The sequence below is a fragment of the Primulina tabacum genome, chromosome 15 (assembly GCF_025594145.1).
Source record: "Primulina tabacum isolate GXHZ01 chromosome 15, ASM2559414v2, whole genome shotgun sequence".
NCBI classification, from domain to species: Eukaryota; Viridiplantae; Streptophyta; class Magnoliopsida; order Lamiales; family Gesneriaceae; genus Primulina; species Primulina tabacum.
In genome coordinates this window covers 6,134,100-6,154,000 of record NC_134564.1, presented here as the reverse complement: position 1 = coordinate 6,154,000, position 19,901 = coordinate 6,134,100, and the positions used below count along the sequence as shown (strand labels likewise).

Sequence of the window (19,901 nt, the reverse complement as noted above, 5' to 3'; positions counted from 1 at the left end):
GCCGGATCTTATGCTGCCCTTACACTTGAGAAATTCCAGGTGATGACCATCATCATGGGAGAAAAGAAAGCCAACTGGAGACATATTATTTTCAATACTCTGAAGAATATGCTTCAATAAACCAAATAGTCAAGAGGCTTTGCCATCCCAATCAGTTATCTTTTGAGACTAAAGGGATTGGTAGCTGACAATGCTGGAACATCGTCAAAGTTCAAAGTCTTCACTACTAAAAACATCTTGCCACCAAAAACCAAACAGGAGATTGGATTGCAATCACCTGCTCCAAAATCAGCAAAGAAGGCCAAAACTTTGGCCCAACTGAAAACTGCAAAACGAAAACTGATTCTCAGTGAATCAGATTCGGAGAAAACTCCTTCTCCTAAGCTTGTCAAGAGACCGAGGACGCAAAGAATTAAACCAATAACAGCGGTGGAAGTCATTCCAACTGAGAAAATTACTCAATCAGCTGCCCAACAGCCTATTCAGGCTATCCCTTTGCAGGTAGTCCCACCTGATGATTTAGTTACTAAAGAAAAGGCACCCGCTAAAGTAAGAGCTCCTTTGACTCATGTAAATTGACCTACCATTTTGCCTCGGGCCAGATCTAAAGGTGTTATATTGAGGGAACCAGTGGAAACCACTCACTCTGGTTTGGATATTCCTCACATTCTCACAACTGAAAAAGGAAAGGGCAAGCTAGTTGAAGAACCAAGGCCATCTAATACCATCCAAACTTACATTGACCTGGTTTGGGAATAGGTCAACGTATTTGCCACTTCGAAATTAAAATCTTCTGATAATTGGAAGAGTTTTAGGACTGAGATTTTTGCCAAAGAGTTGAAGCACAAATCCCAACTGAAAAAGTTTATTAAACTTGAAGCAATTGTGCAGAAAATAGTCAAAGCTGCTACTATTGGCCAGGCATTGGAAAGGCAAACATATTTCTTTGATCAAATTCGAGCCAAAAAGCTGACTAGAATGGTTGCAAAGCTGAAATCCAACTACAATCCCACAGGTCCAACTGCATATAATGATAGAGCTGTGATCACCCAACTGGACACAGATCTCAGTGGTCTACAAGGTTAAATCAGATTTTGGGAACATGATCAGGAATTGGTTCTTCCTGACAAATCCTCCAATTCAAATGCAGAAAAAGATTCATCTTCCTCCCAACAGAACGAGCCATCTCCACAACCGGCTGCTGAAGAGCCAGTTCAGGATATGCCTCAATCTTCTCAGGTTGAACATCAGCTGTATTCTGAAACTGAACTATCTTTTGCAAACATTGATGAAATCATTCAGGCCGTAGCTCTGGAAGCTCAGCTAGAAGAAATACATTCTGAATCAGTTGCTCCTTCAACTGAACAACCAGAACAAGAAGTTCAGATACCATCTGAAGAACTAGTTGAACCACTTGCTGCTGAAGAGCCAGTCCCAGATTCAATGCAAGAACAAGAAGAAGCACCAATTCAGCCAAAAATCACTGCTGAACAAGTCACTCAAACTGATGAACTAGAAAAATCTCCAGGTCAAGCAGTTGCTGAAAATGTGGTGAGTCGATTGCTCATTCAAACAAAGGAGCCAGAACCAAGTTCAGTAAACTCTCAACAAGAGGCACCAGTGGAAACTGACAAAGCGTTATCTGTTGATCAAAATCCACTTTCACCACCTCAAATTCACGAAGAAATTGCTGCAACAGACATTCTAGCACAGACTGTTTCTGAAACGATATTATCTGATAGGACCATGGTGGTCTTTGATCAAGTCTCACATGAACCAAGAACATCTAATCAGTCACCTCCTCTTCAATCCATAGAAATGGATCTTGTTCTTGAAGAAATCCAGAATATGCAGCACAATATGCAGCAGATGATTACTGAAATCAAGAAAATTCAATCCACGCAATTGTCTCATACTGTCAAATTGGATTCTTCAATTGAATCTGATTCAGGAAAACTGAAAGACATTCAAGCAAACATAGATTCTCTTACCCGAACTGTACTTGAGATGAAGAATAACAGAGGTCTAGCTCAAAGTCTCTATACAACTCAGGATATAATCAGTCAACGAGTTGAGCGATTGGAAACTTCTGTTTCTAATAAAATGGAATTGCTGCAGACTTGTTTACAAACTGCTGTCTCATGTATCTCCGCAGATGTCAAAATTCTTTCCACTGACGTTCGAAAATTATCTGAGAAGATGGATTTGCTTGACAAAAAGGGGGAAGAAATCAAAGATCAAAGAGCATCTTGAGAAACAGCAGAAGCAGTTAATCAGATTATTATATTCAGCTGTTATTAAATCAAGATCCCTTTCAATTCAAGAAATTCAATCTCTTATTTTATCTACAATGAGCTCAGATGTTCAGTTATTATTTACTTAGTTATGTCAAACACCATAAAGGGGAAATTGTTGGAAACTAAATTCCGGCGTTTGACAAAATATGAACCAACTGAAAATACGAACCAACTGATCGAGTAAACTGAACTCAGCAACTGGACTTAACAACTGAAATCAGCTGATCTAATAAATAAGACTGATCAGTTGGAAACTGATCAATTGATATATTCAGCCGTATGCTAAGCACCCTTTAACTGAACATGTCTCGGGAAAGAACATTCAACCGTCAAGAGACATAGAAGATTGCAACGCCGCACTTCAATCAATACAGCTTAGAAAAACGCATTTCGGCGAAAGCAATTATGACGCCGCATCACAATAAATGAAGCAAACAATGTCCAAGGAATAATCAAGTAGAAATCAATGGATACAAAGATTCAAATTCATCTCAAGTTATCGTTGGAGAAAATAAGCTTATAAATATGACAGAAGAACAGCTGAAAAAAAGGGAGTCAACACTATTCAAAAGCTTGCTGTCACTCTGTCAAAATCTTAGCTCACTCTTACTTGATATATTCGTAGCAGTTAAGGCTACAATTTGAGCTCACTAGCAAGTTGTAATAATCGTTGAAATTCGATAGTGCTAAGATCAGTTACGCACTGAGAACATTCTGTTAAACTAAGAGTTTCAGTTTTTGGCAGTGTTAAGTCCAAACTGAAGTGGGACCGTACAATTCTTGTATTTGATCAAAGTCTTTTAGTGGATATCCTATCCTTGAGATAGAAGGGGTGATGTAGGAGTAATTAATTCTCCGAACATCCAGAAACAACCCTTGCCTACTTTATTTCAGTTTCGTATTCTATCTTTCAGTCAGTTATTTTCCGCAACTACTTTAGTTTAACTGATTGTCATTGACCAACAAGATTTCGAGAATCAGTTTGTCACCAAACTGAACTCAAAATTAGAAAAGACCAGTTTTAACTGTGAGTGTTTATTCAACCCCCCCTTCTAAACACTCTTGATACATTAATCGATCCTATCACGGTTCCTGGGCATTGGCACAATATACCGAATCTCAGCGATAGAAGATGATCCGCTCCTAAGCAAACATCGATATAAACCAACATCCAGTGTCTTGGCACATCCGCCAAAGACTTGGCACCCCCGCAATGACTAGGCACATCCGCCCATTACTCGACACATGCTTTGCTATAAATCAATAGACTAAGCATATCAATCTCATAATTGCAAATATCAATGCAATAAAATAAAGTATGTGGTTTTGGGAAACTCAAGTCCGATCTAACTCAAGTTGTATCATCCCGGTTCAACATTGATTTATACCTTTCTTTTGTTGGGATTCAGCTCTGATCTATCTTTCAAATCTTCAATATCAATCTGGCATAACATAATCGAGGAATACAATATCAACATGTACCCCAATCAATACCCGATATAATCAGAACTCAGTCTAATTCTGTTTCGACGACATAACATCACAATCTTGAAATACCGGTAATACAAAATCAGTATATACCAATCCCAATAACTCATAATCAATCAACAAACATAATCTGATACCAAATCTGTATAATCTCAATCAAATCAATTCTGAAAATCATAAAAATTCCATACGGTATTCGTTCTTCGATCCGGTTTCGATTATACAATGTCTAATATCTCAAGAACACCATATATAGATCAAATCATGATTCCTTCAATACCATATTTTCAAATCATATCAGAACATAATAAAACTTACGTTCTTTTGAAGCTCTCGTCGATAGAAATATGGTACCAAAGTTGGATTGAAATTCTGACGGACGGATCTTGCAAAATCAAATTCTAAAATCCAAATCTTGAAAGTTTCTCCCGGGACTTCTCGTTTCTTTCTTTTCGTTTCCAGGGAAGGAAAACTTGTTACATAAATATATATACCATGCATGTCAAGGGGCAAGTGGCTAACTCTAGGTGCTGCACGTCTCGTGCATATGCGCGACCCTCCTCGGCGCATATGCACGAGACATTCTGTCTCGGCGCGTGTCTTCTCGGCAGCTTGCGAATATGCGCGCCTTCTCCCGGTGCATATGTGAGAGGTTCTCTGTCAATCTGGCGCATATGCGTGGGTCCTGTCGCGCATATGCGCGAGGTTCTCTGCCTACGCCGCGCATATGCACCCGGCTTGATCGCGCATATGCGCGAGGCTCATTCCTCGCACATAATTCACGTCTTCTTTTCGTCTTTCTCGGTCTGATCCTTTCCGTCTATAATAACATCAATTATCAATAAATCATTTCAGATTACAATAACAAAATTCTCGGGCATTACATTTCTCCCCTCCTAAAATCTGATTTCGTCCCCAAAATCACAGGCAATCAAATCAGATATCAAATCAGATATAATAAGGAATGGAGAATAGAAGCTAAATAAGAAGACTCACATCAATGAAATAACTCTAGGAATTTCTGTCTCATATCTGATTCAGTCTCCCACGTAGCTTCTTCAATGCCATGACGACTCGACTGAACTTTCACAAGCGGAATAGTCTTCGTTCTGAGTTGCTTTTCTTTACGATCGAGAATCTGAATCGGCTTTTCAAAATAATTCAGTGTCTCATCAAGTTCGGCCTCGTCTGGCTGAATAATATGAGATGCATCAGGAAGATATTTCCGCAATAAAGATACATGAAAGACATCATGTATTCCAGATAGAGAAGGCGGTAATGCGAGTCGATAGGCACGATCTCCTATCTTCTCGAGGATCTCATAAGGACCGATATATCGTGGAGACAACTTTCCCTTTCTTGCCAAATCTGACAACGCCTCTAAAAGGAGAAATCTTAAGAATACTCTGTCTCCTGCCTCAAATACCAACGGTCGACGACGAACATTGGCATATTTGGCCTGTCTGTCTTGAGCTGTCTTCATACTCTTCTGAATCAGCTTCATTTTCTCAGTCATATCTCTAATCATGTCAGGCCCAATTTCAGGTACCTCAGAGATATCATCCCAATACAGAGGGGATCTCCACTTCTTACCGTTCAACGCTTCAAATGGAGCCATTTCTATACTCGTCTGATAGCTGTTGTTGTACGAAAATTCACAAAGTGGCAAAGATTCTTGCTAACTAGTGCCAAAATCTAGCACTACAGCTATAAGCATATCCTCTAGTGTCTAGATAGTCCGCTCTGACTGTCCGTCGGTCTGAGGATGATATATGGTACTCAGATGTAACTTCGTACCTAGAGTCTGCTGTAAACTGTGCCAAAAGTGCGAAGTAAACCGAGGATCACGGTCCGATACAATCAACTTAGGCACTCCATGAAATCTGACCACTTCTCGGACATAAATCTCTGCCATCTGGCCATGTCTGTACGTCATCTTGTACGGAATAAAACATGCAAATTTTGTCAATCTATCAATCACAACCCAAATCGCATCGCAACCTCGGGAGGAACGCGGTAGCTTCGTCACGAAATCCATAGAAATGTGATCCCACTTTCATTCAGAAATAGACAAACTATGTAATAGACCTCCTGGTTTCTTTCTTTCCGCTTTTACCTGTTGGCAATTCAGACACTTGGATACAAATTCAGCAATATCAGCTTTCATCTGTTTCCACCAAAACTGTCTTTTCAAATCATTATACATCTTTCTGACACCAGGATAAATACTGAATCGACTACTGTGCGCTTCTGACAATATCTGTCGTTTCAAATCTGAAACATCTGGCACAACAAGACGATTATTCACATACAGTACCTGATCGCGTACCTGATACTCTGATTGATGCCCTGTTCTGACCATCGATATCGAATTCTGCACATTCTGATCAACTTTCTGAGCCGCTTTAATTCTCAAAATCAGTTCTGGTTCGACTTGAACAGCATATAATCTCAGAGTTTACAATCTGTCTCAAATACTAATCCAGACAAACAGCAATATTCAATCAAATTTGAAACACCAATCGTCGATAAGGATAAAGAACATACCTTTCGACTCAGTGCATCAGCTGCTGCATTAGATTTCCCCGGAAAGTACTTGGTCTCACAATCAAAATCTTTAAGAAAATCAAGCTATCTTCGCTACCTCATATTCAACTCTGATTGTGAAAACAGATATTTCAAGCTTTTATGATCAGAATAGATCTCAAACTTTTCACCATATAGATAATGTCGCCATATTTTCAATGCAAATACAATGGCCGCCAATTCAAGATCATGAATTGGGTAGCGAGTCTCATGTGGCTTCAATTGTCTCGAGGCATAGGCAATAACATGTCCTCGCTGCATCAAAACACAACCCAATCCTCTGTGAGAAGCATCACAATAAACAACAAAGTCACCAGTACCTGATGGAATCGTCAATACAGGAGCACTGGTCAATCTCTTCTTCAATTCAAGAAAACTGGACTCCCATTCCTCTGACCAAACAAATGGTGCATTCTTCTGAGTCAGCTGAGTAATCGGCTTAGCAATACTCGATAAATCTTTGATAAATCGACGGTAATAACCTGCTAAACCCATAAAACTGTGTATTTCTGGCACAGATGTCGGTCTAGGCCAATTGATCACTGCCTCAACCTTGCTGGGATCAACAGAAATACCATTCCCAGATATAATATGCCCCAGAAATACAACTTGTTTCAGCCAGAATTCACATTTAGACAGCTTAGCATACCGTATCTCTTTTCTCAGAATTCTCAACACTGTTCTCAAATGCTCAAAATGATCAATCATATTCTTCGAGTATATCAGAATATCATCAATAAATATAATCACGAAATCATCGAGATACTTCTGAAATACACGATTCATCAAACCGATAAATACAGCTGGAGCATTCGTTAAACCAAACGGCATGACGATAAACTCATAATGGCCATACCTGGTTCTGAAAGCTGTCTTCGAAATATCAGAATCTCTGACTCCCAGCTGATGATATCAAGATCTCAGATCGATCTTGGAATAGACAGAAGAACCCTGCAATTAATCAAATAAATCATCTATACGAAGAAAAGGGTATTTATTCTTTATCGTAGCCTTGATCAGTTGACGGTAGTCAATGCAGAGTCTCATTGAACCGTTCTTCTTTCTGACAAACAATACTGGAGCACCCCAAGGAGAAACACTCGGTCTGATGTAACCCTTGGCCAGTAAATCTTCTAACTGCTCTTTCAATTCTTTCAGTTCAATCGGTGCCATTCTGTACAGAGCTTTAGAAATCGGAACTGTACCTGGTATCAATTCAATGCTGAAGTCTATCTCTCTGACTGGAGGCAAACCCGCAATCTCATCTGGGAAGACATCAGCAAATTTGCATACCACTGGCAAATCAGCCAAGGATGGGCTCGATTTCAGTACGTCAACTGAATACACAAGGAATCCCTCTGCTCCTTTCTGTAATAATCTAGTCATAGATAAAACAGATATCAAAGGAATTCTATATCTAAAATCCTTACCGTAAAATTTCCATTCATCAGCCATCTCAGGTCTGAATCTCACAATCTTATGTAAACAATCAACGGTAGTTCTGTACTTGGTCAGCATATCAATACCGCTAATACAGTCAAAATCAGACAACCCAAGTATGATACAATCTAACTCAATCTCATGCCCATCATACTGTAGCATACAATGTTTAACAGACGTCACTGATACAAGACTTCTCCCCAAATCTGAAGAGATAGATACTACAGATGATAAAGACTCAACAGGAAATGCATGAATCAATGCAAATCGCTCAGAAATAAATGTATGGGATGCACTTGTATCAATCAATACGTAAGCAGGATACCCACATAAACAACAGTTACATGCAACAACATCATCTGGTGCTTCCTGAGCATGTTCTTCAGTCAAAGCAAATACCCTGGCCTGCTATCTCGGAGGCTGGCTAAAAGTCTGGCTTCCTCCTGGCCTGGGCTGTGACTGAGGAGTAGTCAGTGGTGGCAGGAAGGAGTGAACAGCAGATGATCGTCTATCTGTCTGAGCCACTGATCCAGATGATTCTGCTCCCTGGGATTCTTGGGAACCTCTCTGGGGACAAACTCTAGCAAAATGTCTCTGCTGTCTGCAAATACGGAAACTACCAAGTACTCCTTGGCATTGCTATGTGGGATGTCTCCCTCCACACGTCCTGCAAAAGATCCCTGTACTACTCTGGCTCTGTCGAGAACCACCGGAGCTAGATGAACTGCTCCTTGACTTCTTGAATTGTTTTCCTCGGGCTTTCAAGAAATATTTCTTCCCACCACTGCTACTGACACTCTCAAATCTAGGAGGGGGTTGTTGAAACTGAGTAGGAGTTGGTTGTTATGGTCTCGGTGCTGGAGGAACATATGAAGCTCCTTTCTGTCTCATCAGAACTGCTTCTGCTCCCTTGGCTCTATTCAGGGCATCAGCGAAGTTATTCGGTCTTCTAGTGTTTACCAATGTAAAGATATCAGGATGCAGCCCATTGATGAACTGGTCAGCAACAGCTTCATCGTTCTCAGCAACATGTGGAGCAAATCGTAGCAAGGTTGAGAACTTGGCCACATATTCTTCAATGTTCAACTGACCCTGTCTCAGATTAGAAAACTCTGTCCCTTTGTCCTTCCTGTACGATACTGGGAAAAATCTTTGATAAAATTCAGTCTTAAAGATTTTCCAAGTAATGATTGACCTCGATGCTCCAAAGCCCTCTTCGTCTTGAGCCACCAATTCTTCGCAACATCATGCAACTGGTGCCCAATCAATCTAACTCTGCGCTCGTCTGTATAATCTTGAGAATCAAAAAGCATCTCTATATCATCTAGCCAACTCTCACACTCAACAGAATTCTCTGTGCCCTTCAAAGTCGGCGGTTTGAACGACTGAAATCTCTTCAGTAGTGTTTCCATCGGAGTTGCTGTGACATCCATCGGATTAGTCAAAGTACTACCCTATTCTGGGACTCTTCGAGGAGGCATATCTGATTATCAAAAGGATTAGTAACTAAATACAACAAACCTGTTTCAGTCCTCCTCTCATCATCTTACTGCTGATCAAGAATCGGTTCTGATTCATTCTCTACAACACATGTTTCCAATCAAATCAGATATTCAGGTAAACATGCATTTCAAAGCAGTAAAACATGCAAGCATAGCAAAAGCAGGAAAGAAAACTCAATCTACCCCGCTCACTAGCTTCTATATCAGTGTACAGAACCTACTGCTCTGATATCACCTGATGTGGGAACCCGAATCTAATTCGTCTTCTTAATCATTATTAGGATCATTTAATTAATCTGGGTCTAAAATTTTTTTTTAAAATACATAAGTGCGGAACATAATGAAATCAGTCTGATATAAATATCAACAGTAAATTACAAGTCCTGTACAAAGTACACTTACTTCAAACTAATCTTCAGTCACTACATCAAGTACTGAAAACCCATCTACTATAAGTACGGATCTCCACGCTAAACTTGAATCTCTCATCCTCTTCGTGACCCTGATCATGTCCCACATGTTGTCATACACACATACAAACACAACAACATCCGTATAACTCCGGTGAGAAATACATCCAAGTATAAACAACGTATACATGCAATTATATAAACAGATATAAAAGCATGAAACAGATATCAGTAACATGTATCAAATCTAAAAGACATGAATCGATATAAAGCTGTAAATAAACTCGGGACTCGTCATCTCTAACTCGACTCATCTCTAATCTAGGGATCCCAGTTCCTGGACATTGGCACAATATACCGAATCTCAGTGATAGAAGCTGATCCATTCCTAAGCAAACATTGATATAAACCAACATCCAGTGTCTTGGCACATCCGCCAAAGACTTGGCACCTCCGCCAATGACTAGGCACATCCTCCCATGACTCAACACATGCTTTGCTATAAATCAATAGACTAAGCATATCAATCTCATAATTGCAAATATCAATGCAATAAAATAAAGTATGCGGTTTTGGGAAACTCATGTCCGATCTAACTCAAGTTGTATCATCCCGGTTCAACATTGATTTATACCTTTCTTTTGTTGGGATTCAGCTCTGATCTATCTTTCAAATCTTCAATATCAATCTGGCATAACATAATCGAGGAATACAATATCAACATATACCCCAATCAATACCCGATATAATCAGAACTCAGTCTAATTCTATTTCGACGACATAACATCACAATCTTGAAATACCGGTAATACAAAATCAGTATATACCAATCCCAATAACTCATAATCAATCAAAAAACATAATCTGATACCAAATCTGTATAATCTCAATCAAATCAATTCTGAAAATCATAACAATTCCATACGATATTCGTTCTTCGATCCGGTTTCGATTATACAATTTCTAATATCTCAAGAACACCATATATAGATCAAATCATGATTCTTTCAATACCATATTTTCAAATCATATCAGAACATAATAAAACTTACGTTCTTTTGAAGCTCTCGTCGATAGAAATACGGTACCGAAGTTGGATTGAAATTCTGACAGACGGATCTTGCACAAATCAAATTCTAAAATCCAAATCTTGAAAGTTTCTCCCGGAACTTCTCGTTTCTTTCTTTTTGTTTCCAAGGAAGGAAAGCTTGTTACATAAATATATATACCATGCATGTCAAGGGGCAAGTGGCTAACTCTAGGTGCTGCACGTCTCGCGCATATGCGCGACCTTCCTCGTCGCATATGCGCGAGACATTCTGTCTTGGCGCGTGTCTTCTCGGCAGCTCGTGCATATGCGCGCCTTCTCCCGGCGCATATGCGCGAGGTTCTCTGCCAATCTCGCGCATATGCACGGGTCCTGTCGCGCATATGCACGGGTCCTGTCGCGCATATGCGCGAGGTTCTCTGCCTACTCCGCGCATATGCGCGAGGCTCATTCCTCGCTCATAATTCACGTCTTCTTTTCGTCTTTCCCGGTCTGATCCTTTCCGTCTATAATCACATCAATTATCAATAAATCATTTCAGATTACAATAACAAAATTCTCTGGCATTACATAAAATTCATCAAGGATATGATGTCAAAGAAGAGATTACTACAAGAGTATAAAACAGTGAAGTTAATAGAAGGATGTAATGAAACGTCGACTACTCATTTTTCTTAAAAATATACTAGAAAATTCTCTACCCTATTCGGCCGAACTACCATACACATACATATATATATTAAAAATACCTTTGCGCCATTGAAAATAAATTCACTTGAAAATTCAAAGGAAATAAGTTAAAAGATAAAATCGTCGATCGTTTACCAAATCTAAACTTAGCAAAATTTCAAAATAAACTAACTCTAACATCCTCTCAAAAATATCTCAAAAGCATCATAAAAGTCATAAAATCTTCAACGTAAACTTAAACCATAAACTTAATTTAAATGTGGAAAACTAGCAATGGTCCTCGGGTTGTGTGCACCTTCAGTCCAGAAAGAACAACCATCAAGTCCCTCAACAACAACAATATCATGCTCACCTGCATCAATCACATCTAGTGAGTCTATTGACCCAGCAAACCTTAACCATGATAGCAAGTACTACATATACAATCACATGCAACAGTGAAAATACTTCTACATAAAATAACTTTTCATGATCATGCATAAACTTAAACATTTTTCCTTTCATAATATCTATTTCCTTTTTCATCACATATGTATACATTTTTTTTTATTGAATTCGGATCGTTAATTGTGACTTTCGTATCAGGTGAGGGTCGATGGATCCATCTACGTGTAACCACAGTACTGGGCAGCGGGGAAATCAGCGACAGCCTCACCCCTCAACTGAGCCTTGTCCTTACATATCATCATATCATCATATCATGTCGATGGAAATACGAGTTCCCTCTGAGGCTTTTTCCCTCACAATATCTCCAATCATATCATCGTATTAGTCACAATCACTTCACCTCCTTCAACTTTTCATATTTTCATTATTTATAAAAATTTAAGCATATATAAATCATTTTTCTTTTAAACCAAACGTGCAACATGTCTTTTGACATTAATATTTCATCATATCATTTCATAAACATTTAAAATAATCATTCATCATAAAATTTCATAAACATTTAAAATAATCATATTATCATTATTTACAGCATTCAGGGCAGTGCCATGGCGTCTACTATTTTTTATGTGTAAAATGATCGTTTTACCCCTAGACTTAGAATTTCTCGACTTTGACTTTTCTTACTTTCATTGACTTTAGACCATCCCAAATGATTATTAAGCTTAAATTAAATTTCTACTATTTTTATTTAGCTTAAATTCGAAGCTTTTGATTTAATTTCATAAGTATTAATTCGTAGAACGTTTAATTCTCGAATTAATTCAAACTTTAATATTTTACTCCCAAACTTAAACATAGACTTTTTATACCTAAATTACCTTTGTGAACTATGAAACGATCCCCGTGGACCATGGTTCGACCCCTTAACCACATAATTCAAAAAACTGAACCCTATAAAAAGTTTATGTTTAAGTTTGGGAGTAAAATATTAAAGTTTGAATTAATTCAAGAATTATATGGTTCGACCCCTTAACCAGATAATCCTTGTGTGATTATGAGGGGTGGGCGTGGGTTTGAGGGGTTATAGGTAAGGTTTTTAGGCTTTTATTCTCACAAAATTTACTAATTGTCTTCTATCCTGATAATACCCTTACACTTCGTTTGGTAGGGTGGATTCATAAGGATTGTGTTGATCTTTTTATGTTAATCCATTGTTTGGTCTATTTTTTAATAAACCCATCTAATGTCTTCTACAATGGACTAGCCTCTACTAAGTGGGTTAAAATAAACCCTCACATCAGCCCAATATTATTAATCCTTGTATCTATGAAGGCAGCATTTTCCTAAATTACCCTGGAGAACCCCAATAATTCAGCCTTCATCTTGAGGACAACGTACGAACAGAGGCGATGTGCTAGGTTTTCGTTGTGTGCTGTGAGAAGTACATAAATCAGGTAAACACGCTTCGAACGACTTCTTGCAAACGCTTTTTTTTGGTAATCTGTTGTCGAAATTAAGTTTTGGTAGGTTCAAGTTGCTGCTGTGTCGTGCGAAAATTGAGAATTGTGAGGAGGCCATCACGGTGTCGGTAAATGCGATCTCTTTACTTATCCTGCTTTCTGAAATACGACATTGGATCTCTTTTTTTGTTATTCCAGACGTTGAAATGAATTTTGCGTTCTAAATTGTTTGTAGCGTATTTGTTTGCAGCCACAATTTTTTTTTGTTTTGTAAGGTTCATCTTCTGCAACGCATCTTCTCCATCTTATTTACGTAACAACATCACTACTGAAGACCATTTCGGAGTAAACAACTGTTGATTTGTTACTCACTACAATGTCGAAGTTTTAAAGTTAATAGAAATGTTTATAATATTGTGAAGATGTTGTTGTGTGCATTTTAATACTGCATTTTGTAATGCAATTTACACACTATTCGAAGAATGTGTTAACGTATTCATAACCAAGCATTTCTAAACAATAATTGTTAAGGTTTAATATCTTCAGTATTTGTACTTGTTTTGTGTTTTCAAAATTTCATTCTTAACCCCATTTTGAATTTTATTTCTCTCTGAAGTTTCTTCCATAGCTGGCCATTATGCGTAGACACATTACTCATTCTGTGTTGCTGCACCAAATAATGTGTCGAGCATTGTTGGTTATGTTACTCGTGAGACGACATGTACTGAATAAACTGTGCACAACGACGTTGCAACAAGCGTACAAGAACAATGTCCTATAGCATCACAGAAAAAATAAGTGTGCAAACGAACCATTTACACAGGATTGTTGAGATAGGAGACGTTCAATGTGTGCTGAACTTGCGAATGAACAGGAATGCATTTCTACGCTTGTGTTACTTGCTAACTCATGTTGGAGGACTAGTCGAGTCTAGATATGTCTGTATTCAAGAGAAGGTGAGCATGTTTTTGTCTGTATTGGCTCATCACAAGAAAAATAGAGTTGTTGGACATGACTATGTACGTAGTGGCCATACAATCAGCACCCATTTCCATCAAGTGCTCCAATCAATTCTCATGTTACATCCTTTACTACTGGTCAAACCGTCTCCTGTCGATGATTCGTGCACCAACGAAGCTTGGAAATGGTTCAAGGTAATGTCAAACCTTTTTCAACAAACTGTACCAAGTAAACATTTTAACTACTGAGGTGTGATGTTTTTGATAGATACATTGATTTGTAGTTATTAATGTTAAACTGTACATGGATGTCTTGGTGCATTAGATGGAACGTATATAAGTGTACATGTACCTACCGTGGACAAGGCACGATATAGAACAAGAAAAGGTACTATCGCAGTCAACGTTCTTGGGGTTTGCGATCGTGAGATGAAGTTCATATATGCACTTACGGGGTGGGAGGGATCTGCCGCAGATGCAAGGGTGCTTAAAGATGCCGTGACTCGTGACGAGACACTGAAAATTCCAAGAGGTTGTGATAATATTTTTTGCTAGTATGAACTTTGAATTGATGATACTTGTTTTTAAAATATTGTTCTCATACGTTGTAAACTAATATCTTATTTGTAGGCTGTTATTACCTATGTGACAATAGATATGCAAATGTAGAGGGGTTCTTGACTCCTTACAGGCGAGTACGCTATCATAGGGATGCTTGGGGAAACCGTGCAAATGGGCCACAAAATTATAAGGAGTTATTTAACTGGAGACACTCTCAAGCCCGAAACATAATCGAAAGAGCATTCGGTTTGTTGAAAAAAATATGGGCCATACTTCGAAGTCCTTCGTTCTATCCACTAAAAACCCAAAACAGAATCATAATGGCGTGTATGCTGCTGCATAACTTCATCAGGTCTGAGATGCCCGACGATCCAATTGAGGAAGTCATCGACGATGTAGTCAGTCCGGAGAATGAGATGCAAGATGAGTTCATCACTAGTTTGGAAGCGTCGGATGATTGGGATAGTTGGCGGGAGAACCTTGCTATGTCTATGTGGATGAATCTAACCTAAATCATTATGTTTTTTGTAACTCTTTCGTTATAACTTTGGCATTCAAGTATTTTTCACATTTGATGTTACTTAATTTTTAATCTACATAACTTGAATGCATTTGATGTTATTATATTTGAATCTAGTCCAACGAATTATATATTTCTTTGTTGTTTGAAAATGTGATGTTATGTAGACTAAACTAATGTGACAAGGCTAACCATTGTGGTGTGTTACTACCAGGTGGAAGACAACGGCAGTGTCAACATCGTAATTATGGATTGTTTTGCAACTTCCGAGAGTTTTGTTGATAAAGCCAAAAAAGTTGATAAGACAAGACGTAGTTGGAGTGAACGTGAAGAAGAGTTTCTAATACAAGCACTGAAAGATGCGTCCGCAGAAGGTTGTAAAAGCGGCAACGGATTTCGGCCAGGCTATTTGGCTTTTCTTGAGAATCGAATGAAAGTTGCGTTTCCTGACACAAATATACGTGGGAACCCACATATTAACTCTAAAGTTCATGTCTGGAAGAAATTGTATGGATCTTTGGTGACAATACTAAGTAAAAGTGGAGTCGGATGGAACGACACAGAGAAGACCATTGAAGCTTCAAACGACATTTGGGATGCACTAATAAAGGTATTTTTGTTTCCAACAATACTTGTCAATTTTTATTGCAATAAAATGACTCATGTCGTTACTCTGTCATATTAAATTCATAGGCAGACCAAAACGTCAGGTCAATGAGACACAAAAGGTGGACCTTTTACCATGATTGGTGCGAAATCTTTGGTAATGATCGTGCAACCGGAGAGAAAGCTGAACATTTTGCTGCTGCAGTTCAAGAGGTTCTTACCATGACACCTGAAGTGGCTAACGATACAGGTATGAATCTATACGCATTGTTCTCTGTTCATGAGGGAGGTGATGAGTCCATCTCTGTATCTGTCACACCGTCCTCGCGACCCACATGTGCTGCGAAATCAAAGGGTAAGAAACGGAAAAATGTAGACGCTGCTCACGATGCGATAGTGGAATCCATAAACAATTTAACAACCATCACCAAAGACACAATGAATGACCTTATCAAACAATTAGCAAGACAAAAAGAAGCAGGTGATGAGAAGATGCGCAATGACCAAGACAATGTGTTAAAGGTCATGGAAACAATTCCTGAGTTGACCGAAGACGAGAAAGTTAGGCTTATTGAAGAATTGGTGGAGAACCATGCGAAATCGTCACTGTTCTTGCGCTTGGGTCATGGCGGAAGATTGAGCTTAGCTAGACGGTTGCTAAGAGGAGGTTGACGTTACGATGTATCATGCGGCACTTTTGGGGTAATATTTCGTTTTGGTGCCTCTATTTTGACGAAGTGTTGAATTTTTTGCGCATCTCAAACTTCCAAATCAACTTTGCTGCCGCGGACTCGTGTGTTTGGATCGAATAGATTTGTGCGAATTTCGTGTTTCACGAAGGGCTTTGTTTTGGAGACGTAAGATGTAACGATTACATTTACTTTTGATTCATATTTCGCTGTAATGGTTTATTTTGGAAGGGGTTGGTTCTTCAGAACAAAGCTTCAGGCCTTTATTTGACAAAATTGTGGACAGCTGCTGTATCAAAACTATGGATATTTGATTCTACACCATTTATCACTTTACCTTTCTTAAACCAAAAAAGGTAAATTAAGTTGCTTCACTACACAACCATTTTATTGGATACGAACAAAGATGTATACACATCCACAGATTCAACACCTTTGATTGGTCTTGAGCAGATTTCAACTAAATGTGTCGCTATGCATTGACCCCCTCTCGTTGTAATCCATTTGTAAAATCTTTAAGCCAACGATTTAAAATATTCAACTACATATTTGCAACAAATTTTTTAGCAATCTTTCTGCAATGAACACACCACGCATCTAATACCGATAAGTTCAAAGTCGTTGTTGGTAATGCATATAAAATGGCTAGCGAAATGTTGTATGAGTTCAAAGTCAGATGAGCAGCATAAAGCACAAATTATGGTATACATACTGATGAAAAGTTTCAAACATTGAAGCTTTGATGCATGTTCGCAATATGGTATCTATTAAACATTTATTTCAACATCTCCAACAGACAGGGTCCTTTTCTTTTTTTGTGTTGTGCTGTTTACAGAAACTAAAATTTGAACTCAAGAAGTCTGTATCATACAAAAAATGACTATTGTTGAACACAAGAAAATATTTGTTGTACTGGTACACAACATATGGGCTGTAGATTTGTTAAACATAATAATATATTAAAATGTACAGGTACATAGCATCATTTGATTACAGTGGCACATCACACTAGCGAAATAGTCTTGACCACCAAACCGTCGACTACATAGACAACTATAATACACTGCAAAACAACAAAAGGGTGACTGCAAGACCATTTTACATGATGAACAAAGTCAGTACATTACCCACTTGAATCGCTTGACGAGTCGATGACAACAACCTGTACACATTTATCTTCTGCAACTCGCTTCGTCGTGGCACCAGTGTCTGCAAGACAGCCACGCTTCTTGCTTGTCAGATGCTTCATTAGTTCTTTTACGTACATGTGTGCCACAGGGTGAAAAGGTTTTTTGGTTGATGCTGTTTCCTTAAACGAATCAGCAGGAAACAAACCCCCCATTTTTTCCTTCGTCGATGGTGCTGGAGGCTGATCAACACCATCGCCTTCTTCATCTGACACCAGTGATATCAGCGGTACCACGTACTTGCTGGTCACGGAATCTTGAGACCCAGTGGGGAAAGTCACGGACATCTTGTTACCTGAGACAAAAGAATGTTTCTGTTCAGTGAGACAAATAGCACAAATAAATAGAAACTCAACAATTGACTTAAGTAGAAGATGAAACGATTTAAATGCTCACAACTCTACCAAATTTAATGCCACATCCTGTAACATATAGAAAATTAATTGATTGGCTGTAGTTGGCAGTATAGGTCAACCACTACACATAGGCAGCTCTTTGCATTCAATATAATACCTTCAAATACTGTATAACTGGAACCGAAATTAACACTAATTACTGAGAAATGCAATTAAAGCCAGTCCCATCAATCGAACCACCTGTGGTCTGAAATACCAAGGAGAAATGTGCACAAAAGAAATTAAAGTGTTTGTTAAATGTTCTTATCTCCACAACCATACCTAAGTAGCTAATTCACCTTCACATGCAGCAATATGGCAGATTCAATTCACTTCACAGCACAACAAAGAAGCTCAAACGAAAAAACTTGATGCACCTTAAGCCCTTGCAATTATTTGTCCTCGTCCCTATGGCAACGGAAAAGTTCAAAAAGTTATTCATAGCACTGTTCAATGAATATTAAAACAAAATCTAAACATCTTCAAATGTCAGAATGGAGTTCTTACTTTCATCTCAGCATTGCTTCACTGCACCGTGTATACATGGGGTTACAAATGAAATAACATTGACTTGTGTAGGTAAGAAGACAAATTTAAGATACAAAATACATTCTGAATTATATTGAACGTTACAACATGTACAATAACAAAATAGTACAGTATTACAACTACTACAACCAGCAAATAATTACAATGCCAAGTATTTTTGTAGCTCGTCAGGAAAATAACAAAAAAGGGCTAGGACATATACAATATCAAGCAACAACGTGGACAACATTTCGCACAACACTATTACAGCATAACGAACATACACACAACATTTTACTTACGTAGTGATTACAAGAACAAGCATGAAGAACAGCATTAAACACAATATTGAGCAAATGCAACCAAAGCAACAACAAACTTGTTCGACAGATAGAGGTTTGTGATCCACTGGATCATTTGATGGAGCTGATGTGGTGGATGCCATGACTGACTTGGTTTGAACGTGTTGTTCCGTGTCAACTGTATCGGCATTCTTCAAATTATAAGACTGTGAACCAGAAGATGCATTGTATCCTTCTGTGTGCCGACGCTTTACGAAAGGGGAATTAGGATTTTGCGACGAATTTGAACCCATATCAATTTTGGATGATGGTTCATTGCTTGAAGTTACTTTTTGATACTCATCGTACCAAAAAAATCGGTTCCGATGTTTCAAACCGGCTGGACATATAAAGTAATAGTGGCCGGGTCGTGTCGAATGGGGACCAGCTTCACGTAAAACCATAAACCCATTGCCGCACTCGCACAGCGGTGCTGTCTTCAAATCCATGAAAGCTACGCTAAAGAATCATTACATGATTTCCTAAATGAGTTACGTAGGTAGACATATCTGCCTAAAATACATTTGCAATGGAATGAAATGTTTCGAAGAACAGAAACTTCAGCAAAACAAAAAATTTGTTGATATTCAACTGAGAAATATCTACAAAAGCTGTACAGCGCGAAGACTGAGACTAACACATTCCCACCTTGCCACATTCAGGAAGCAACTCAAAAGGCAAGTGTAAAGGCATGAATGCAGATTTACGATGCCATGCCGGGGAACAAAATGTACATGGAAAGGGTTCAAGTTCAAGAGATAGGAAACCTGCTACAAAGTACAAATTGTCTAAAACACAGTAGGA

The 19,901-nt window shown here is 38.6% G+C and overlaps 1 protein-coding gene across 1 annotated transcript; it reads left to right on the top strand.

The window, feature by feature from the left end:
- The first annotated feature begins 15,581 nt into the window (after positions 1 to 15,581).
- Positions 15,582 to 16,629, top strand: LOC142525842 (uncharacterized). Its single transcript, XM_075630128.1, has 2 exons — positions 15,582 to 15,961; positions 16,045 to 16,629. Exons 1-2 carry the CDS (start codon positions 15,599 to 15,601, stop codon positions 16,627 to 16,629), a joined length of 948 nt encoding a protein of 315 aa, XP_075486243.1. The 5' UTR covers positions 15,582 to 15,598.
- Positions 16,630 to 19,901: the final 3,272 nt, after the last annotated feature.

Bases quoted from the DNA above. Each gene is read 5' to 3' on its own strand.
- LOC142525842 (XM_075630128.1), top strand. From the start codon at position 15,599: ATGGATTGTTTTGCAACTTCCGAGAGTTTTGTTGATAAAGCCAAAAAA. The intron at 15,962-16,044 runs GTATTTTTGTTT...TTAAATTCATAG, and splicing joins TTTGGGATGCACTAATAAAG to GCAGACCAAAACGTCAGGTC.